The sequence below is a fragment of the Lichenostomus cassidix genome, chromosome 3 (assembly GCF_008360975.1).
Source record: "Lichenostomus cassidix isolate B80296 chromosome 3, HeHo_3.0, whole genome shotgun sequence".
Classification (NCBI taxonomy): Eukaryota; Metazoa; Chordata; class Aves; order Passeriformes; family Meliphagidae; genus Lichenostomus; species Lichenostomus cassidix.
In genome coordinates this window covers 45,937,659-45,955,697 of record NC_139483.1, presented here as the reverse complement: position 1 = coordinate 45,955,697, position 18,039 = coordinate 45,937,659, and the positions used below count along the sequence as shown (strand labels likewise).

Here is an 18,039-nt window from a genome sequence, read left to right as displayed (position 1 = left end):
GAATAGCAGCCTGCAAACCACAACAGGATGTGTGCGATGATCAAAATATGGATGTGGGCCTGCCAGTGACATTGTGCTGTGATTGGGGGTCATTTACTCGCAGACGTTTCATGAGCACAAGTTTGTTACTTTAGTAGCAGCAGTTCATTCCAGATGAAAATTTAGGAGCTGATATTGCTCCTGCAGGTCCCAGCTTCCTCCCCTTTAGGATGTCCATTGGGGTCCCACTGGCAGCTGGCTGACCTAACATAGCAGTCAGGTTCAGCCAGAGGAGGGGACCAGCTGGCCAGGGCTGCCACACCAGCCCAAAGGCAGCTGCTATGCATGGTTGGGTGTGACACACCAGTGACAGGCTGTGGAGGGAGACAGTGTCCCCTCACTGCCCCTGCTTGTGGCCTAGGGAAGGCCTGCTTCCCTGCCACAGCATCCCTCTGTGTCCTACCAGCAGCACCATGCAGCCTGGGTAGGTTGCAATATGGTTTCTATCAGAAAGGAGTCAAACTATCCTGTGCTACAGAGCCTGTCTGGTTAGTTTTTCTGCTGGGATATGGGATTTTTGTGGGTATGGCTGCTTTTGTGTTTTGCGTTTTTTGGGTTTTGTTTGTATCTTTCATCAGTTGTCATTGCTGATTGGGAGACACGTCATAAAACCCAAAAATCTTTCAGGTGTTAATAATCACCAGCTTTCACTCATCAGCTTCTTCCATTCAGTTCCGGTCTGTCTTTCTCTGGTAGGTGGATTTTTTTTTGTTAAAACATGATACAACATCACTTCTTCACAGTCTTCAATGTTTTAGTCCAGCATGTGGAGATTCAAAAGAGATACAGACTTACTTTAGATGCAGCCAATACAAACTGATAACCATCCGCATTACCTTTTACACTCCCTTAGTTGTTAAGTTATTAGACAACAAATGTGCTGGAAGCATTGCTACAGAGCTGATGATTTACTCTGTAGATTGCCCTGCTACAATTTGAGTCTCTTTATTTTCATTTATGGTTTATTTCCATAGTTACAATAAGTTCATAATTTAATGAGTACTTTTGCTGAAAATTGCCTTTGATCACCAGGAAATGTGCTTGGAGACAGTAACTATTCTGTTGTCCAGGGCATTTTTAGTTGTCTTTTCAATTTCTAAGAGCAGAATATGAAAAATAAATTATTTTTTCCACCTTTAATGTGGTGTACACAAGAGGAAGTTAAGGGAATGAATGATCTCAGGCTCCAGGCATTGGAACAAGAAAAAAGAGAGCTGGGCTGGGCTGGAGGTTTCCAGCATGAGCATGGGCTTCTCACTTGAGATGATATGTCTGTCTTCCTTGTATCATTTGTCTGTCCTGTGTTTGGTTAAAGCCCTGATCCAGCCAAGACTCTTCTGTAAATATTTAGCTTATGCAGTCTGCTGTTGTTAAATAAAGTTAAGCATGTAGGTGTTCTTAATGACTGTGGGGATTGCACATAACTGGATTCCATATTCTCATTGGCTTTTCCAGTCTCCTTCCTACTAAGAAATTTTCCCAAATTATATGTGTCTGCCAGCAATTAGAAGTGCAAGCTTTGAACATCTGTGGGCATAAGGGAGCAAGTCTGGAAACAGATGTATTAATATGTGCCTTGCCATTTGCTATAATATTTTCAATTAAATTAAATACAGAAAACAACATGCAATGATTATGTTAATCTAATTGATGTGGCTTAAATGCCATATGAACTGCTGCAAATTGATATCTTCCCCTGCCCTGACTTTGTCCCCCTCTCCCATTCTATTGCATTTAGGGAAGTAAGACAGGCTGTGCTTATGGATATACAAATACCAGTCACATACGGGAGTAATTGGTAGTTTATCCTCAAATTGTTGCCTTCTACCACCCATCATTTACAGCCCTGCAGCCAACTTTATGTGTAATTCCAGTTCAATGCACTAAAAATCCATCACTAATTTTTCTTAAGTGCTTTTAAAGACATAAAATTGGTCATACCAGCTTGGGGAGGTGAAGAAATTCTTGAAACCATTCCAAGCTTTTGAGAGCTGAAAATGAAGATCTAGTCTCATTCCTGGGAGTTGTGAGTTTATGGAAATGAGTACTGAGATGAAAGTGATAGACCAAAATTCTTGTAGGTACTTGTGCCTCCTGAGTCCTACATGCCTTCAGTAGAGCCTAAAAGCAGTGGAAAAAGGTAAAGAATTCGCAAGAAAGATAGATACAGAGATTTTTTTTTTTTTTTGGTTCTTTTTGTGTCAATGTTAGTGGAGACCATAGTGTGATCCAACAGACTGCACTTGGAAAATCCCAGTTGCCTCACCGTTTTTATACATTTTGATGTCAAATTCTCACAGTGAAATAGAGCATCTAAAAAAAATAATAACATTTTGGCTGTTGTCTGGGTGGGATCGTTCCCTGATTATTTTGTTTCCAGTAAAATTTACTTGCTGCACATGTCAAACAAAGCGGGGCTGTTCAGAGCAGTCAGTGCAGGGACTGGACTAGCCATCTCCAGAAGAGGGAAAGGTGTCCACTCTCAAAAGGCAGAGTTGATTTTTTCTGCAGGAGCAATGCTGCAGCTGGAGAAAATCCATCCCCCACGTTTCTCCCCTCTCAGGGAGGGCCCCATCCAGCCCTCTTGGAGTCACTTCACGGTGCCATCTGCTGGAGTGTTATTTGCAATGCAGCACCAGCCCATGGCAAGTATGCAGATGATGCAGAGCAATCACCATTCGATTTCTTCTGTATGGCCACCAGAGATACTGTAGTGGCAGTGTAGGACAGTAGATGAAAGGAAAACCTTTCATCCTGGAGTGTTGCCTCTTGGTGTTCCTTCTCAGGTGGGCTTTGAGTTTCAGAAATAGCTTGTGATTTACAGGATTGCCTCTGTGGATCTGGTCTTCTTTAGTGGGCCTGATTAAAAATCAGTGCAGAAAATGAATTAAGGAGAAAAATATGGAATAAGATATTAATCAAGGGGTCACAGTGGTAGAAAGATGTCATTCGAGAAAAGACACTGTTCCTTCAAATTAACTGGTGTTTGAGGGGAATGAATGGAATGACAGCAAATGTGTTGGTCACACCACAGAGGTCTTGGCAAGTGCTTACTGTGGCTTAGCGTCTCTGCAGACTCCAGCCATACAATGTGCATGCTCCACTTTCTTTGGGGAGCACAGCACACCCACTGCTGTGGTTTGCTTCCACACACACTCTTCATGTTTTGGCATTTCCCTCTCTCTGGATCCTTCTTTAGCAGCATTAACTCTATGGTACAATTTAGGTAATTTCAAGAGCAAATTAGTGTATTTTTCAGCAGTGTCTCACTGAAGCTGCCTAACCTCCTGCAAGAGAGCTCTGGGCAGCCATAAGAGAGAGAAATGCCTTTTTATGGTCCCTAATCCTACCAGATACATGCTCCTTTCAGACTTCTCCAATTATTTCTAAAGCTTCTCCCTCTAGCCATGGATGTTTTCTGATTCATCTTTCCTATAACAGAGTTTGCCAGGGTTATTTATCTTCTGCTGCTTACACCTTTTTATTTCTTTTCAAACTTAGGACGACATGATCATCTGTACTTGTATGTCATTCTCCTTTATCACTCATTCAATCCAAAAGTACTTGTTTTCTTCAGCCCACATCCTCTGCTCACTGTTCCTCTCTGTGAGTCCTCTACATCTTTCTTTCTTTCTTGTTTCATCTTACAGAAACAAACATAGAAACAGACAACATCTAACAACCAAAACCAACCAACCAACCAACCAACCAAACTAACTCTTCTGGGAGACACTGGAAGATTTTTCTTTTTGGTTTTTTTTTTTTTTCTTTATCATCTTAGAAGGGGGGAGGGATCACTGTGTCTTTCTGAGTAGTGCATTAGTTTGTTAGACTGAAATCAGTTCAGGACAACAGGATCAGAGAGAGAGTGAGAGAGGCCCATGGGAAATACGGCCACAATTTCCATGTGGCCACGAGCCATTACAGTTATTTATTTTTCCCTCCTGACATCTGTGTGTTGTTTCAGTTGAGCCTTACTTACCCTTTTGGCAGGGTTTTTAAAAGAATGGATTTTTCTTGTTTGTTCTTATGCACATTGTAGCTTTATCCACATCTGCTTATAAGTCCAGTTGATCATTAAGTGTCTAAATATGAAGGTACTCTAAGTCAAAACAAAATTCTGTTTCTGCTTTGGAGCAAGCTGATGTCTTAGCTCAAGATCCTGAGTTTGGTAGCAAGAGATTAAAAAAAAAGCCAAGAGCCAGATGGAGTCCTGCTCTGTGTGCATCTTTCCAGCCCTCCTTTGCTCCTGAGGCTGGAGTGGCTGTGCTTGTCCAGCAGCAGGTTCATGTGACCCTGACACTGACATCAGTGAAATGGAGTGAGAAACGTGGCAGTGCTGTGATGTGAATCTGCTTCCTGATAGCAAATTGGTGCCAGCCCTGGAGACAGCTGGAAGCTAAGAGAAGCTCATGTGGTGCTTTGTAACACTCACATATATCCCCGGCTACGTTTATCTAGCAGTATTCTACTAGAGCTACCTGTGGTTTTAAATTTAGTGGATATGTATGGATATTAGTGTGGATGTAGTAACTTTATATCTCCATATTTATACTCTAGTAATGTTTTTTCATTTATTTTAAGATGGAATTACAGTGATGACTGTGGAGGCATGCATGGAGTTTTTGTCTCATATCAGGAATTTCCTTCTGCCATCTTCCTTCCTTACTTTGTGCAGATAGAGTATACAACTAAAATGCAAAATATAACATCATACAGTTCTGAGAATTTTGCTTCTCCTGTAACTTGTCTGAGTTAAAAAAAAAACCAACAAAAACAAACAAACAAAAAAGGGATCCAGTTGAGATGTCTGATACACAGCCTCCAAGGTCTTCTCTTGTTTGGTTCTGGAGGGTGAATCTATAATTTTTTGGTTGTAAAAAGAGAGAGTTGCCAGTTCTAAAGAAATGTTGACATGTTGAGTTTGCTAGGACAAGCCTTTGTCTTTTCAGAGCATGAACAAACAATATTCAATTCTTTTGTGCCAAGTATTGAGGAGTCTCCTGGGCTTTCTAATCTTGATCTGGACAAGCTTTGCTCTTCAGGTTTATAAATTTCATGCCCAATGCATTTATATTGTACTGAAGAAGCAGTGTAAAGACCTGTTTGTGCTTGAATCAAACACTCCATAGTCCATATATGACTAACTGAAGCAGGAATAGTATTCCTTTCCTGCCTCTCTTATTTAATTTTTAATTGCACATCTTCTCTCCCTTTTTATTGTCTTGTTTCTCTTTTCCCTTTATATTGTCTTTCTTCTGGTGATCTCATCTTATGTTCCATTTCTTTGGGTTTACAGCCTTTTCAGATATAACGTGCCTTGCTATACTTTCTCAGACCTAATATGTCTTGGTGTATAAGGTACCTAATATGCCTCAATGTACTCAAACTAGTTTGACAGGAAGAGGTCCATCCTGAAAAGATGGACAAGGTGAACTGTTTGCTTCAGTGGTCATCATACATGTATGTGTATAAAACTGTTGAAGACAGAGGGAAAGTAAAGAAGATATATAAGTGTGTGCATTTCTTTATTCATTCCTGGAAGTTGGCTGCAGCTTGCGTTGGCTGAAAGAAGGTGGCAGGGTATGTGCTCTAGGATAAAGTGGAAAGTGAAAGATGGATAAGAAGCAGTAAGATGTGACACACAATATAAAAATTGTAGCAAAATATCTCTATATTGAAACTGGACAATAGAAGGGGAAAAATTTGGCAATTGCTGTCTCTTAAATGTGGTTTGGTATTTGCTATGGCATGGCCAGAATTTTTTACCATGCTCTTGTTGTTGCTAATAACTCCACACATGCCAGTCACTTTATTTTGACCACACAATGGGCTGGGCTCCATGTTTTTGCTTATGTTATCTATGTCAACTATAGCATATGTTCAAGTTTTAAGAAATAATTTTGTTTAAATTGATGTCTCCTTAATGGTGTTTAAATTTAGTACAAAAATTAATATGATTCAAACCAGAATCTGTGGTTCACAGAGTTAATTATTTTCTTTCCCAGTGTATGAATTGCTTTCTACTACCAGTTTGTAAAATCAATAAACCTGTCATTTCAAATGCATTTGTGTTCAGTGCCCGTAACATAGCCTGCATTTGAACACAGAAAATTGGAAAATAAATCTTAGGAAATTAATAAGAAGGAAGCAAAATTAACTGAAACGTTGACTCTCTAGCATGATGCTTCACTAGACACTTCCAGTTTCCTGTTAATCATAGCTAGAGCTCAGCTTACACAAAATAGATGGTTGTATCTATGGTGTTGCTTACATGATTACATTTTAATGACCTGAAAATTAAACCTGTTTATATTTTAAAAAATTTACATTGTGTGAATGTGCCTGAAGTACAATTTAGCATCTTTCTAAAAGTGCCCATTTAATTTGTACTCCTAATTTGTTGTAATAGGAAAAGGAATGGCAGGTGCTGATTTCTATATTTAAGCAATCAGATCAATCAGTGTCCTGTCTGTCTTGGCAGCGTTTATTGTTACATGAAAATGGCCATTGGCTGAGCTCCCACTTTCTGCTGCAGTTTCAGACATTTTACATTTTTGGCATTGGGATGAATAGAGCTAGTGTCTTCAGAGGGCAGCTGCCACTTGGAAAGCTCTTGCAGATTTAGAAAGAGTTTAGATTTTTCCTTTAGTTTATGACTTTCCCTTAACTGATACTCACTTTTGGAAGTACATAAGCTCCATGGTAGCAGAAAGGTGTCTGCAGCTCAACCTTTCTTGCTTAGACATAAAACATTCATCATGCTATCTTGATGACAGTGTTTGGGAGGGATGGTGGGGAAGGAGGTCCTGAGTAATTCAGACTTGAAAACTGTATCATCATATGTTGTTTGAAAGTTTTATGTTTGTCTCAAAATGTGCGTTGATGTAACACGGAAAATTTGATTTGTTAATTCTTTCTAGATGGAATTGATTAAAAACATAAGCACTGCTGAGCAGCCCTATTTATTCACTAGACATGTTCATTTCCTCAACTTTTCAAGGTAAGGCATTTTTTTATTCAAAAATCTTTTTCATTGATTTCTATTAATTGAAATACATAGGACATTTTCTCTCTTTTATACATAAACAATATATTGTACTTTTTTCCCCTTCTTTCTGGCACTAGAATTCACATTCAGAAGTTTTTGGGTTTTTTTCTCCACACTCACTTTGCTACAGCATAATTATGTACAGTATGTTTGTGAAAAGCCAGGATGCTATTATGTGCTTTTGCCTCTGAGATGGTTGTGATTTACCATATTTCCAGTCAGCATGCAAAAGATGGTAACTTAGGTCTTTAAAGTGTTTTAAAAGTGGCAGAACATTTCTGTTAATGTTTCATCTCTGTATAGCTAGATGCTTATAGGAGATTGAAAACTGCACTGAGTTCATTAAGTTTGTGCCTGGAATGACTCTTCACCAATTTAACCGATTTAATTTTGTTCTTACAAAATAGTCCCCATTCCACAGGCAATGGAAGTATTTTTAAACCATGCAAACAGATTATACTCTGTATCATGGGAGTACAGTTTCTTCTGGCAGATATTTAAAAGTATGCAGCAAGACTCTAGAGACTTTTATAGCATGGAATGTGAAGAAAATTGAATTTGGATGAAACTTCTAAGGAATTTTTGGAAGGACTTGAATGAGTGATGCCAGTTAGCATTTAGCTAGGATTCAGAGGTTAAAGCTGACTGCAGATGGTTATTGCCCAGGCTGGGAATTTAATCTGGAAATGATATTCAGGAACCTTGCTATCTGTGCCACCAGATTGGATTCCTTGCCTTTCGAGCTTAAAAATGCTGTAGAATTATGAATGTGCTGCAGATCTTTGCAAGAGCTTGCCTAGGTACTCAGCATTTTGTTTATGTGGTAATGTGAGTGCATGGCTTCAGGCTTCGGTAGACAGTGTAGTAAGAAATTATAACATTTGGGAAGGGGTGTGTTTGGTTTTGTTTACTTGTAAAAAATATTTTGAGCAATTGGAAATTCACTTGATATAGAACTTAACTATGGGTGTGATTGATTTTCACTGGAAATAAGAAGAGTTAAACAAAATTTTGATCTTCTGTGTCCTCTCTTCTGATTCCATTGGAGTTTCATTTCTAATGTATTATCTTTAAAGAATAAAAGTCATTAGCACTTCACACCTTTGGTGAATGATCTCTTTTCCAAACTGCAAGATCAAGCCCATAGCCACACATGAGGGTCAAAAGGATGTTTCCTGATTAGACTGATTTTTTCAGAGATGGTACTCAACATTAGGTACACGAGAAAAAGATCAATAGTCTTACCTCTTGCTCTTCCCTGTAGATCCCATTTTCTATACCTATGGTACATCCTTGTCGCATAGGTATCATGTTTCTTCTGTAGTGTATACATGATGAATCTACAGTGGATTTACATTGTTCCTACAACACAAATCTGTGAAAACACAAAACAGTTACATAAGATGTATAAAATTATTTTTAGCTTCTGTTTTTGTTCTTCCATGCAAACCTGAAAAACATATATTTTGTTTTATTGAGGGTAGACTTGGTTCAACTAGTAGGTGTAGAGTAGTGAAAAGGCTGATGAGTCTTTTAAATCTGACAGCATTGAATTGCATCAACATTACTTACTAATGATTTAGCATTTCTTAGTGTTTTCTGATAAATTAAACATTTTTCAAAGTTTTAGTCCCTAGTTTCAAAATTTATTGCCTGTGTTATACCTAACAGTGAAGTAGAATGTTGTTTATTTTCTCGGTTACTTAATTCTAGGGTGATTTTTTGTTAACTGATTCCATTAGGAAACGGATTGTCAAGTATTACCTTTACAGAAATTTCAGGATGTGATTTAAATATGCATTACAAATATTACAGTATTGTGAAAGTATTCCAGTTTTGCATGATTCCTTTAAACAGGTCCTTTATAGAGTCCTTCCTATCTCTAGTGGATAGTCGGACTCAGATCATCTATGGAATACTGTTCTTCCAGTTTGCCCCAGCTTTTCTGCCAGCTCAACATAAAAGTCATGCAAAACTCCACAGACTGAAAGAATAGGGGTCAGAGTACTGGTGTGATGTTCTCTGGCTGACAACTGAAGACCTTAGCAGCTCGCCAGGAGCAGCCAGCACAGTGGGGAGCAGGACAGATGCACAGGGATGGGTGGGGGACAACTGTTGACTCCTGACTGCAGGTTTAAGGCAGCTTTAGATCCATGAACGGCTCAAAGATCAGCTTGAAGATTAAAGAGCCCTATTTTCAAGAAACCTCGTGCTCCTTCCCAGGAAAAGGCATTAGGCTTTCTGCATGCCATTGCAGCAGAGCCATTACTGGAGTTTGTAAATTTTGCCAGCAGATCAACTCTCCTGCCCAGCTTGGTGTTGTCTGAGGATTCACTTGATCCCCTCATCCAGATCATTATTGAAGCTGTTAAACAGACAATATAAACATACTGAGCCCTGGGGAACACCACCTGTGACTGGCTTCCAGCTGGATCTTAACTCCATTCACTGCCATTCCTCGGCTCCAGACAGTGTTTCACCCAGCAAACAGTTCACCCATCCAAGCCATGAGCAGCCAGTTTGTCTGGGAGAATGCTGTGGGAAGCTGTCAAAGGCTTTACTGAAGTCCAGGCAGACAACATCCTCAGCCTTGCCTGCATCCACTGAGGTCAGTGTCACAGCAGTAGATCAGGTTGGCTAAGCAGGACCTGCCTTTCACAAACCCAGGCTGGCTGGGCCTGGTCCCCTGGTTGTCATACGTGTGCCACATGATAGCACTTAGGCTCATCTGCTCTACAGCCTTCCCTGCCCCCGATGTCAAGCAGGCTGGCAGGCTTGTGCTTCCCTGGAATCTCCTTCCAGCCCTTCTTGTAGATGGGCATCATATTCTCTAACTTCCAATAACAGGAACTCCTCCAGTTATCCAGTATTGTTGGTCAGTGACGGAAAGTGGCTCAGTGAGCACTTCTGCCATATCCTTCTGTACCCTTGGGTGGATCCCATCTGGCCCGACAGATTTGTGTGTGTCTAACTGGTGTAGCTGCTCACTGACCATTTCCCCTTGAATTCACAGGAGTTCATTCTGCTTCTGTCTCTGTCTCCCAGCTCAGGGGGCAGGGTACCCCAAAAATAACTAGACTTTTTATTAAGCCTGCGGCAAAGAAGGCATTAAGTACCTCAGCCTTTTCCTCCATCCTTGTTGGTGCTTCTCAGCTTTCCAAACAGTAGTGAAACAATAAACTTGATTTTTGTTTAACTATGCTGATGTGAATAGCAGCAATGACAAATCAGTTGAATTTTCTGCCTTTGTACCCTGTACCAGCTTATAAACCTGTCAGCACTTAAAGCTCACTGATTATTCAAAAAACCATCACAGCATGGTTGTTACTTATGGTTGTCTCCAACTGAAAACAAAAAAAGATTGTATCTTCTTCTCAGAATAAATCTCCAGTTGAAGTGAGCTAAGCCTTCAGTGGGGAGTTTGAGCACATGCATGTTTCTGAGGCACCATTAGTTCTGCTGAACAAAGTTCTAAAATCTTGAAAGTCTCATCCTGACCTGAATGCTTGCCAGGACCATTTTCCTCTCAGTTTTGAACAGTGTTTTAAGAGTGCCTGTTGGTTCAGCCAAATAAACTCTCCTGCATCTTCATCTTTTAATTCAGTACTATCTTTTCTCAATCCAAAGCAGTGCAATGCAGCAGACAAAAAGACAAATCTTAAAAGGACACATGAAAGCAAACCTTATGTGAATTTTTACAGACATAAATCTAATTAATTCCAGCTTCAAACAGAAGATAAAAAAGTTTCTTGTTCTTCTTTGATGTTGGTGAATTTCTACATAGCACTTGTCATAGAAAAAGCTCTTATTCCAAGTGTTTTGCAGCTTTTGTTCCCAGTCTCTCCAGTGCAGTTACGGCTAGCTTTAGGAGATGACCCCATGCTCCTAGAGGGTGGCTACTCCAGCCAGTCCATTTCAAGACTGTTTCTTTTGTGGAAGGTGGTGCTAGGTTTTTGGGTTTTGGGGGTTTTTTTGTCTTTCTCTGTTTTGAAGTTTGTGTACTAATGTTGCTGGGAAAAAACATCCAAAGTGTTAATCAGGAACAAATATTAAATAATGTCTCTAAGTAGGTAAAGATTCATACGTTGATAAATTTGCTGAGATTCCAGGTGTTGTTGGTAGATCCAGGCAGTACAGTGTTGGAGTGCAGAAACAAGCTGTGAGGAAGTGGAATAACCTGCAGAGAGATAAAAAGCTGTTTCAGAATAGCTGCAGTTTGTTCCCTGTTCTTTATCATAAGTGCTGCTTGTCATCTCGTTAGTCTGAGAAAAATGAAACAGGAAGAAACTTCAAGTTTGTGGAAGAACTGTGCTTGGTTTCTCAGTAATCTGCTGAATTAACTGCAACAATCATTGGGCAGTGACTCAAGACACTTGGTGTGTGCTCCAAGTGTCACAGATTTCAGAGAAGCAGGAAGAACATTTGCAGGAATGCAGAGGGGGGTGGCAAGGCCATGGGTTTGGGTAAGGGTGAGTCAGGGATATGGAGAATTGCACAACTCCTGTTTTGGTCACGGGAAGGCAGCATGTCTCTCTCCAACATCAAACTGTTACCTTCCAAGCATGCACTTAGGGACTCCAGTTCTGGCAGAGCAGGAAGCTTGGCCATTCCTTCCTGTCTTGGGATAAGTGAATGTTGCAGGGAAATGTGTAAAAACCTAATGACATGCTTCTGTCAGTGACTGGTGAGTTTTCCTTGTTTGAAGGCTGGCTGATCAGGTCAGGATGAAGTCAGAGGAGGGAGAAGCATTAAAACGACCTCCCAGAAAGTGAAACAGGTTTTTTCAGGTCTCACTGGAGCTGTGAATTCTTTATTTTCTGTAGTTGCTATAGGCCACTGAGGAGTTAGCTCCTTTAAAATTTCCTATGATGTGCTAAGGGGATGCAGAGATAAAGCACAGATTCTATTTAATTTTACTGTTTAATTAGCTCTTATAATTCAGTTCAGTGTATCTTATTTGTTCAGAGTGGGTATGAATTATCACCCAGCACTACTGTGTAGTGACTTTCTGCGCTGTCAGCCCTCTTCTTCCTTTCAGCTGCAGTTTAATATCTTAGGTGTGTATTTAGCGTATGTGTGCATGTGCTTGAGGGCACCAAACTTCACCTGTGGCATAAGTTTCTAAAGAAATAAGAGCCATGCAGCAGTTCCAGGTGTTCTGCCTGTCTTTCCATCCCCTCCCGTCCCCAATTCCTAAATAATTTCTGAACATGTTGTCCACTTTCAAATTATATTGAGGTCAGTAGAAGACTCTGAGACAACCAGACTGCTGCTGGCACATCTGCTGCAGGGAAAGCCATGGGAAACAGAGCTGGTGGAGCAGTCACCTCCCTGTGCCCTGCTTGGATGCCAGCCCCAGCTCTGTTGCGTCCTTCTTGCTCAGTGAGCGGGGGACAGGTTTAGGGGAGGAGAGAAAGACGTATTGGGTCTTCCGCTTGAGAAGGAGCTTGCCTTTAGTCCCTAGAATCAACATAAGGAATATTTCCAGTTTTCTGTTTTTCATTAGCAGCGTTCATGTATAAAGTTCTTGTTTTTCTTTTTTGGTAGGCAGTCTGTATCAGCATTACTGAAATTTTTTTATTGCTTTTTTACACAGATACAATGGCCAACACTAACTAATAAAAATTAATAAATTGAGCTGCTGTAGCAGCAGACAATGTTACATGCAGCAGTGCTGGTCAGCTTGGCCATTTTCCCTCAACTCTGACCTGAATTCTGACTTACAGGTAGCAATTAATCACGTGCTATATGAAGGCAGGGATGGACAAAGAAATTTAGTCTGGATAAGCCTGAAACTAAACCTGATTTCTGAATAATGCCGGGATGTTTTTATTAGTCACTGGTTCTGTCTTTTTTCTGATGCAGAAGCAGCTCTAAAATTTGCATTTTAATACAATACTTTGATGTTACATTATTGCCTTGCTCTTGCAAAATGTATCTATTGCTAACAAACAAAAAGAAGGTAAATCTTGATGAACTGATTTTGTCATGTGAATATGCTGTGTTTTCAAAAGCCGAAGCACAATCTGTGCTGGCAGCATGTTAGCTTTGGAAGCCTTGCATGTTAGCTTTTTGGCTTTTTGATCATTTGGAAGGGTTGGATGATAAATTTACAATTTTTTTTTTTGTTTTGCAAATATCTTTCTTTGCAGTGACAACCTATATATGTCTTTAGTCCATTGATTTGGAAATGGAATTTCACATTTTTTTATCGACTGACTGGAGGGCAATAAAACCAGAGTGATTCTGTGATGCCATTTTCATTGTCTTAAGACAGAGAAATGAGATTTTTGTCACAGCACTTAGATTCTTTAGTAATTTGAGGATTATTGTTTTTTCTTTTCTCTGGGACAAGTAATGCCACACAATGTGTTCATGTTTTAAGGCACATGCCTATTATGTGTGTTAACCATCCTCCACTAGCATTTGAAAGCAGTATGTTGGGCAAATGTGTGGAGCTGTCCAAACAAGATGCTGAACACCCTTGACCCTTTGAATGCAAACTCAGGTATACTTTGTACAAAGAGCAGTAATTGAGTCAGTTGGCACTGACTGTGCAGCTCAGCTGTGGGAGGGATTGGCCTCTTTACATGCCTCCTTGAATCAACATCTTGAAGCAATGATTGCAGCCTAAGATTATCTACTAAAGTAGTTTTATGCTGTGGGATTTTTCTCCTTAAAAAAAACCCCACCAAAAACATACAGACTTAGGGAAATATCATTAAAAATATGGTAACAAAAAAAATTGCACTCTGCATAAGCTTTTAAAAGTAGGGAAATGTCAGCTAAACTTCTGTGCATGGCCTTAACACTGTGTCTTTATGTGTGTTCATTATGATCTGTACTTTTTGCTAACACATCATGAAACACTTTCTACCATCATGTGAGGTCTGCCTTGTAAAGTACACATTTCATGAATGGCAACATGGTGCTGTAATCCCTCCTACATCTTTTTTTCCTTTTTTACACGACTTTTTTTAATTATGTGAGTGTGTAATGATGCTTTTTAACTGTGACTCGATGGAAGGCTAAGCACCAATCGAATGTGCAGTTTGACCTTTGTATATCTAAGCAGAGTTTTTTAGGGTTTATTTTTTTAATAAAGCATTGCTTTATGGTGAGTTTTCCCACAGATTCTAAGATTATTTAATTTTAAATTTATTTCTCTAGTTTTCCTGTGTTCTTTGTATAATGGACTTTTTATCTTTCGTTCAGCTGGTAACATGATATTCTCAGAACAGGGATTGTTGCTTGAAATCTAGTTACTGAAGGTGGGATCAGGCATAACTCCTCAATTATCCTGTTTTTACTGTTGATCAGATTCCATGTTCACATTCAGACTGCAGGTCACCAGTTTGGGAGTAATTTAAGAAGGATGGTGATTACTCCAGAGGGGTCCAAAAGAGAATAAGGAGAATGATTAGGGATTTAAAAAATTTACCTAAAATCACAGGAAAAGAAAGACAAGTAGAGAAGGCAGGGAAAGTGGGGACTCTCATAACACTTCGGATTTTTTTATTTTAAAGGTTCTGCAGAGAGAAAGGGACGCTGAAGTTCTTCATGAGTAATGATAACACAAGTGGCAGACTTCAATTGTATCAAATTCTAGATTAGACATTTAGGAAAAGGTTTGAACAACAAGGACAGCCAAGCAACAGAATAGATTTTACGTCAGCATTTTGTGGCAATTGCATAGCTGATCCTGCCTTTAGGTAAAAAGATGGACTGTGACAGTTCTGAATAATTTTGAGTCTTTTTTACCCTTCTGTAATGCATGATAAATAGGTTTAACCCTAAAATTCCCATCTTTCAGGAAGGAATTTGAAGTCTTGATGCTAAATCATCAGTAATGGAGAATCTGCTGCACTTGATAAATCCTTCCAATACTGAATTGTTCTCTCAGATAGTAAATTATGAGTTATCTTTCCTCTTAATTTTTCTGCGAAGTCCAGTTGACTCCTTTTCTTTGGATCTCAGAGTACTTTTGTCCACTATGTAAAGATTCATCAAGTTTTTCATCATGTAAGCTTTCATGTATAATTTCTTACCCACTGTTGTGCAGTCAACTCTCAGCCTTCTCTGTATTTTTTCCTTCTCATTCTGTTTTCAAGCTGAAAGCTTTTTTTTTTTTTCCATCATGCTTGTGATGCTGCATTGAACTTTTTCACGTTTTGCTGAGAATGGACTCTTTGCATGGTCACATAAGTGCTATGTCAGGTTTCTCCTCCTGCTTCTCAGAAAAAGGGAAACCAGAATTACTCTAGCCTGTAAGGTTTCCCACACTGCTGATAATATGTGGAAGTATGCATGCCATTGCCAGAAGTGCTCCTTCCCTCTGCTTCACGTTCTAGATGCTTTGGGTTTCGTTTGCCATACTACAGTGCAAAATGTTTGCTTATGTCTCTCTTGCCCAGTGGCTCAAGTGGCTCTTTACCAGCAAACCACTCCCTTCATTATTCTCTCCTTTTGCAGCTTTGTTTTCTGAAAATATTGTCAGTTTGCACATATCTTCTGAATCACAGATTACCATGTTAAACTGTGTAGATTCAAAGCCTCAAGCAGAATGTCCACAGTCCCTCTTTGATGGTAGAATTTCACATCTAGGACAGGGCAGTCATGTTGTAAGTTTCACTTGTGTTGATTTTTATATTCTATAGACTGTGTACATTATATATACTGCCAAGTTACAATGATTTATTTTTTTGTTATACACATTTTACTGTATTTCACTTTCCATATGGGCAGTGCTAACATTATCTTGAGTTGGTCAGCCATTTCCACGGGACAGCTGGAGTCACCCAGACTGTCCTTGATAAATGTATTCATACAAGAAGCTGAATATGCAGTACGGAGTGCATTGCCACATCCTTTGCATAATTACTTTCCTAAGAAGTCGAGCCCCAAGATTTTATGCAAATGTAACTACAACAGCCAAATCTGTGGTCCCATTCAATTTAGAAGATGTATTTCTTCTACCCATCATGTTTGTTGATTTAATACTTTCCAAAGAGCTGTATCAGCTATTCTACTATTTGCAAGAAATTTATTATAATATTTTGTAATTAATTTTTCTATTCCTCTATATAATGCACAACATTTGCATCTCTGAATTACAGTGAAACATTAATCAGAGGTCCAGAGAGATCTTGAGCTAGACCTTTGAAGAAAGTCTTAAATAGAGGGTGTCTGGAATTAGATTATTTTAATTAGTGCAGAGTTTAGCTGCTGTTAGTCTTTTGTGGAGAGCTAGTGTTTACTCTCCTACTTCCAGCTGTATCTTTGCATTACAGAAATGAAAACATAATTAGTATTTCCTTTACTTGAGACACATGAAGGATATTTATCCTAGTTGGTGCTGTTCATTGTGAATTTATATATTAAAATACTGTGATATCCTCAGGAGAATGAAGAGTATAGGGAAAAAAAAAAGACCCTCATTGTTTAGCCTGCATGAATGACTGACAGAAATACAGCCTAAAATATTCTGGTAGATTTACAGGATAGTGAAATGGAGAAATAGAAGGCTTTATAGTGTTATCTTTTAGCCATTCACTGTTCTGAGGCAGCTTACTGAACAATTCCTAGAGGACTCAGTTGTAATTTTACCATAACACGACCCAGACACATCACATCAGAAGCTGAAATCTGCTGTTGAAATCACTGCTCCAGAAAGGGTAAATTAAAGAGGGGTGTTGACAGTGTGCACTGTTTCATGGTTAACCTTGAACCACTGGGCATTTTGTATCCCTGCACACACCTCCCATTGAAGGCCAGCCCAGCCAAAGGGGCAGTTTTGAAATGAAAATACTTGTTTCATGGAAACATAGGTCTGTTCAGGTTGGAAAAGTCTGCTAAGGTTATCAAGTCCCACTGTTCACCTGCACTGCCAAGTCCACCACTAAACCATGTCTCTAACTACTGCATCTACATGTTGTTTGAGGACTTCTAGGGCTGATGATTATATCACCTCTCTGCATTGCTTGTTTTGTGTCTGGAATAAACTGGAAAGCAATAACAAAAAAGCAGAGTGGTGTAACTTTTAGTTCAGATTGCTGGGGAGAGGCATGCTAGTTAGTACTCTCTGCTAGAAAGGAAAAAAGTTTCATGAAGCTGGAGTTTTTAATTGAAGTCGGCTCTACCTAGTCCTTGTACCAGTTCAGCTATGCCAATACCATTATGACTGAAATAACCGTGTAGGTGACATAGGTGCATCAGTATAGAAATACCCTAAATGAATTCACTTTCCTGTTTACTCTCCTAATTCTAAAGAAAAGGTTGAAAACATGGCCTCAGCATAAGGGTGAAGGCTGCAAGAGAGACACTACTGAAAAAGGCAGGAAAGTAAACAAACTCCTTGATTATGGAGGCTGGCAATACCATTTAGTCCCAGGCAGGCACGACCTCAGCCCACTCCTCTTTGCAGCTCATCCTTGAGGCGGGTCATTGGAGCATCCCAGAAGTGCCTTGTGTGCAGAGGAGTGCTTTGCCACGGGTTCATGTGAATGCAAGATGTTATGAAAACTTCATTTAAAAATACCTTTTTCAGAAGTAACTGAGTTTTATTTAAGTCCTAAAAAGGTGAAAGTTCCATGTTAGTGCTTTTACATGAGCTCCCCATGAAGCTGTGCTGCAAGGCAGATAATGGAGCTGTAACATAATTGATGGGTAATGATTGCTGGGCAATTGTGCTCTCAGCGTGGGATTTGCAGTTGTATGGCACTGTAAAAGAAATTGTGCTTCCTGTATGAGAAGGACACAATACGCCTGTCCCTATTAATATAAGGTGGATGTTGGTTCTTGTTTGCTTCCATTATATTGAATTTCTAGCAACCAATCCTTTTAAGGGGAAACATTTTATGTTAAAAAGTAAGAGGCAGACAAAGTTCTTACAGGGAATAGGTTGGGAGTGATCTTTTCCTTCAGAAGCTGAGCTTTGCCTGCAGGGATGA

The 18,039-nt window shown here is 39.6% G+C and overlaps 1 protein-coding gene across 3 annotated transcripts in view; it reads left to right on the top strand.

Annotated features, from left to right (window-relative positions):
• The window catches only part of UST (uronyl 2-sulfotransferase), a 153,227-nt gene that overhangs the window by 71,030 nt on the left and 64,158 nt on the right, over positions 1–18,039 (top strand). For all 3 annotated transcript variants that reach the window (XM_085055591.1, XM_085055589.1, XM_085055590.1), the window contains exon 4: positions 6,963–7,042. In XM_085055591.1, the coding sequence (XP_084911717.1) occupies positions 6,963–7,042 (80 nt within the window). The remainder of the gene's footprint in view (positions 1–6,962; positions 7,043–18,039) is intronic.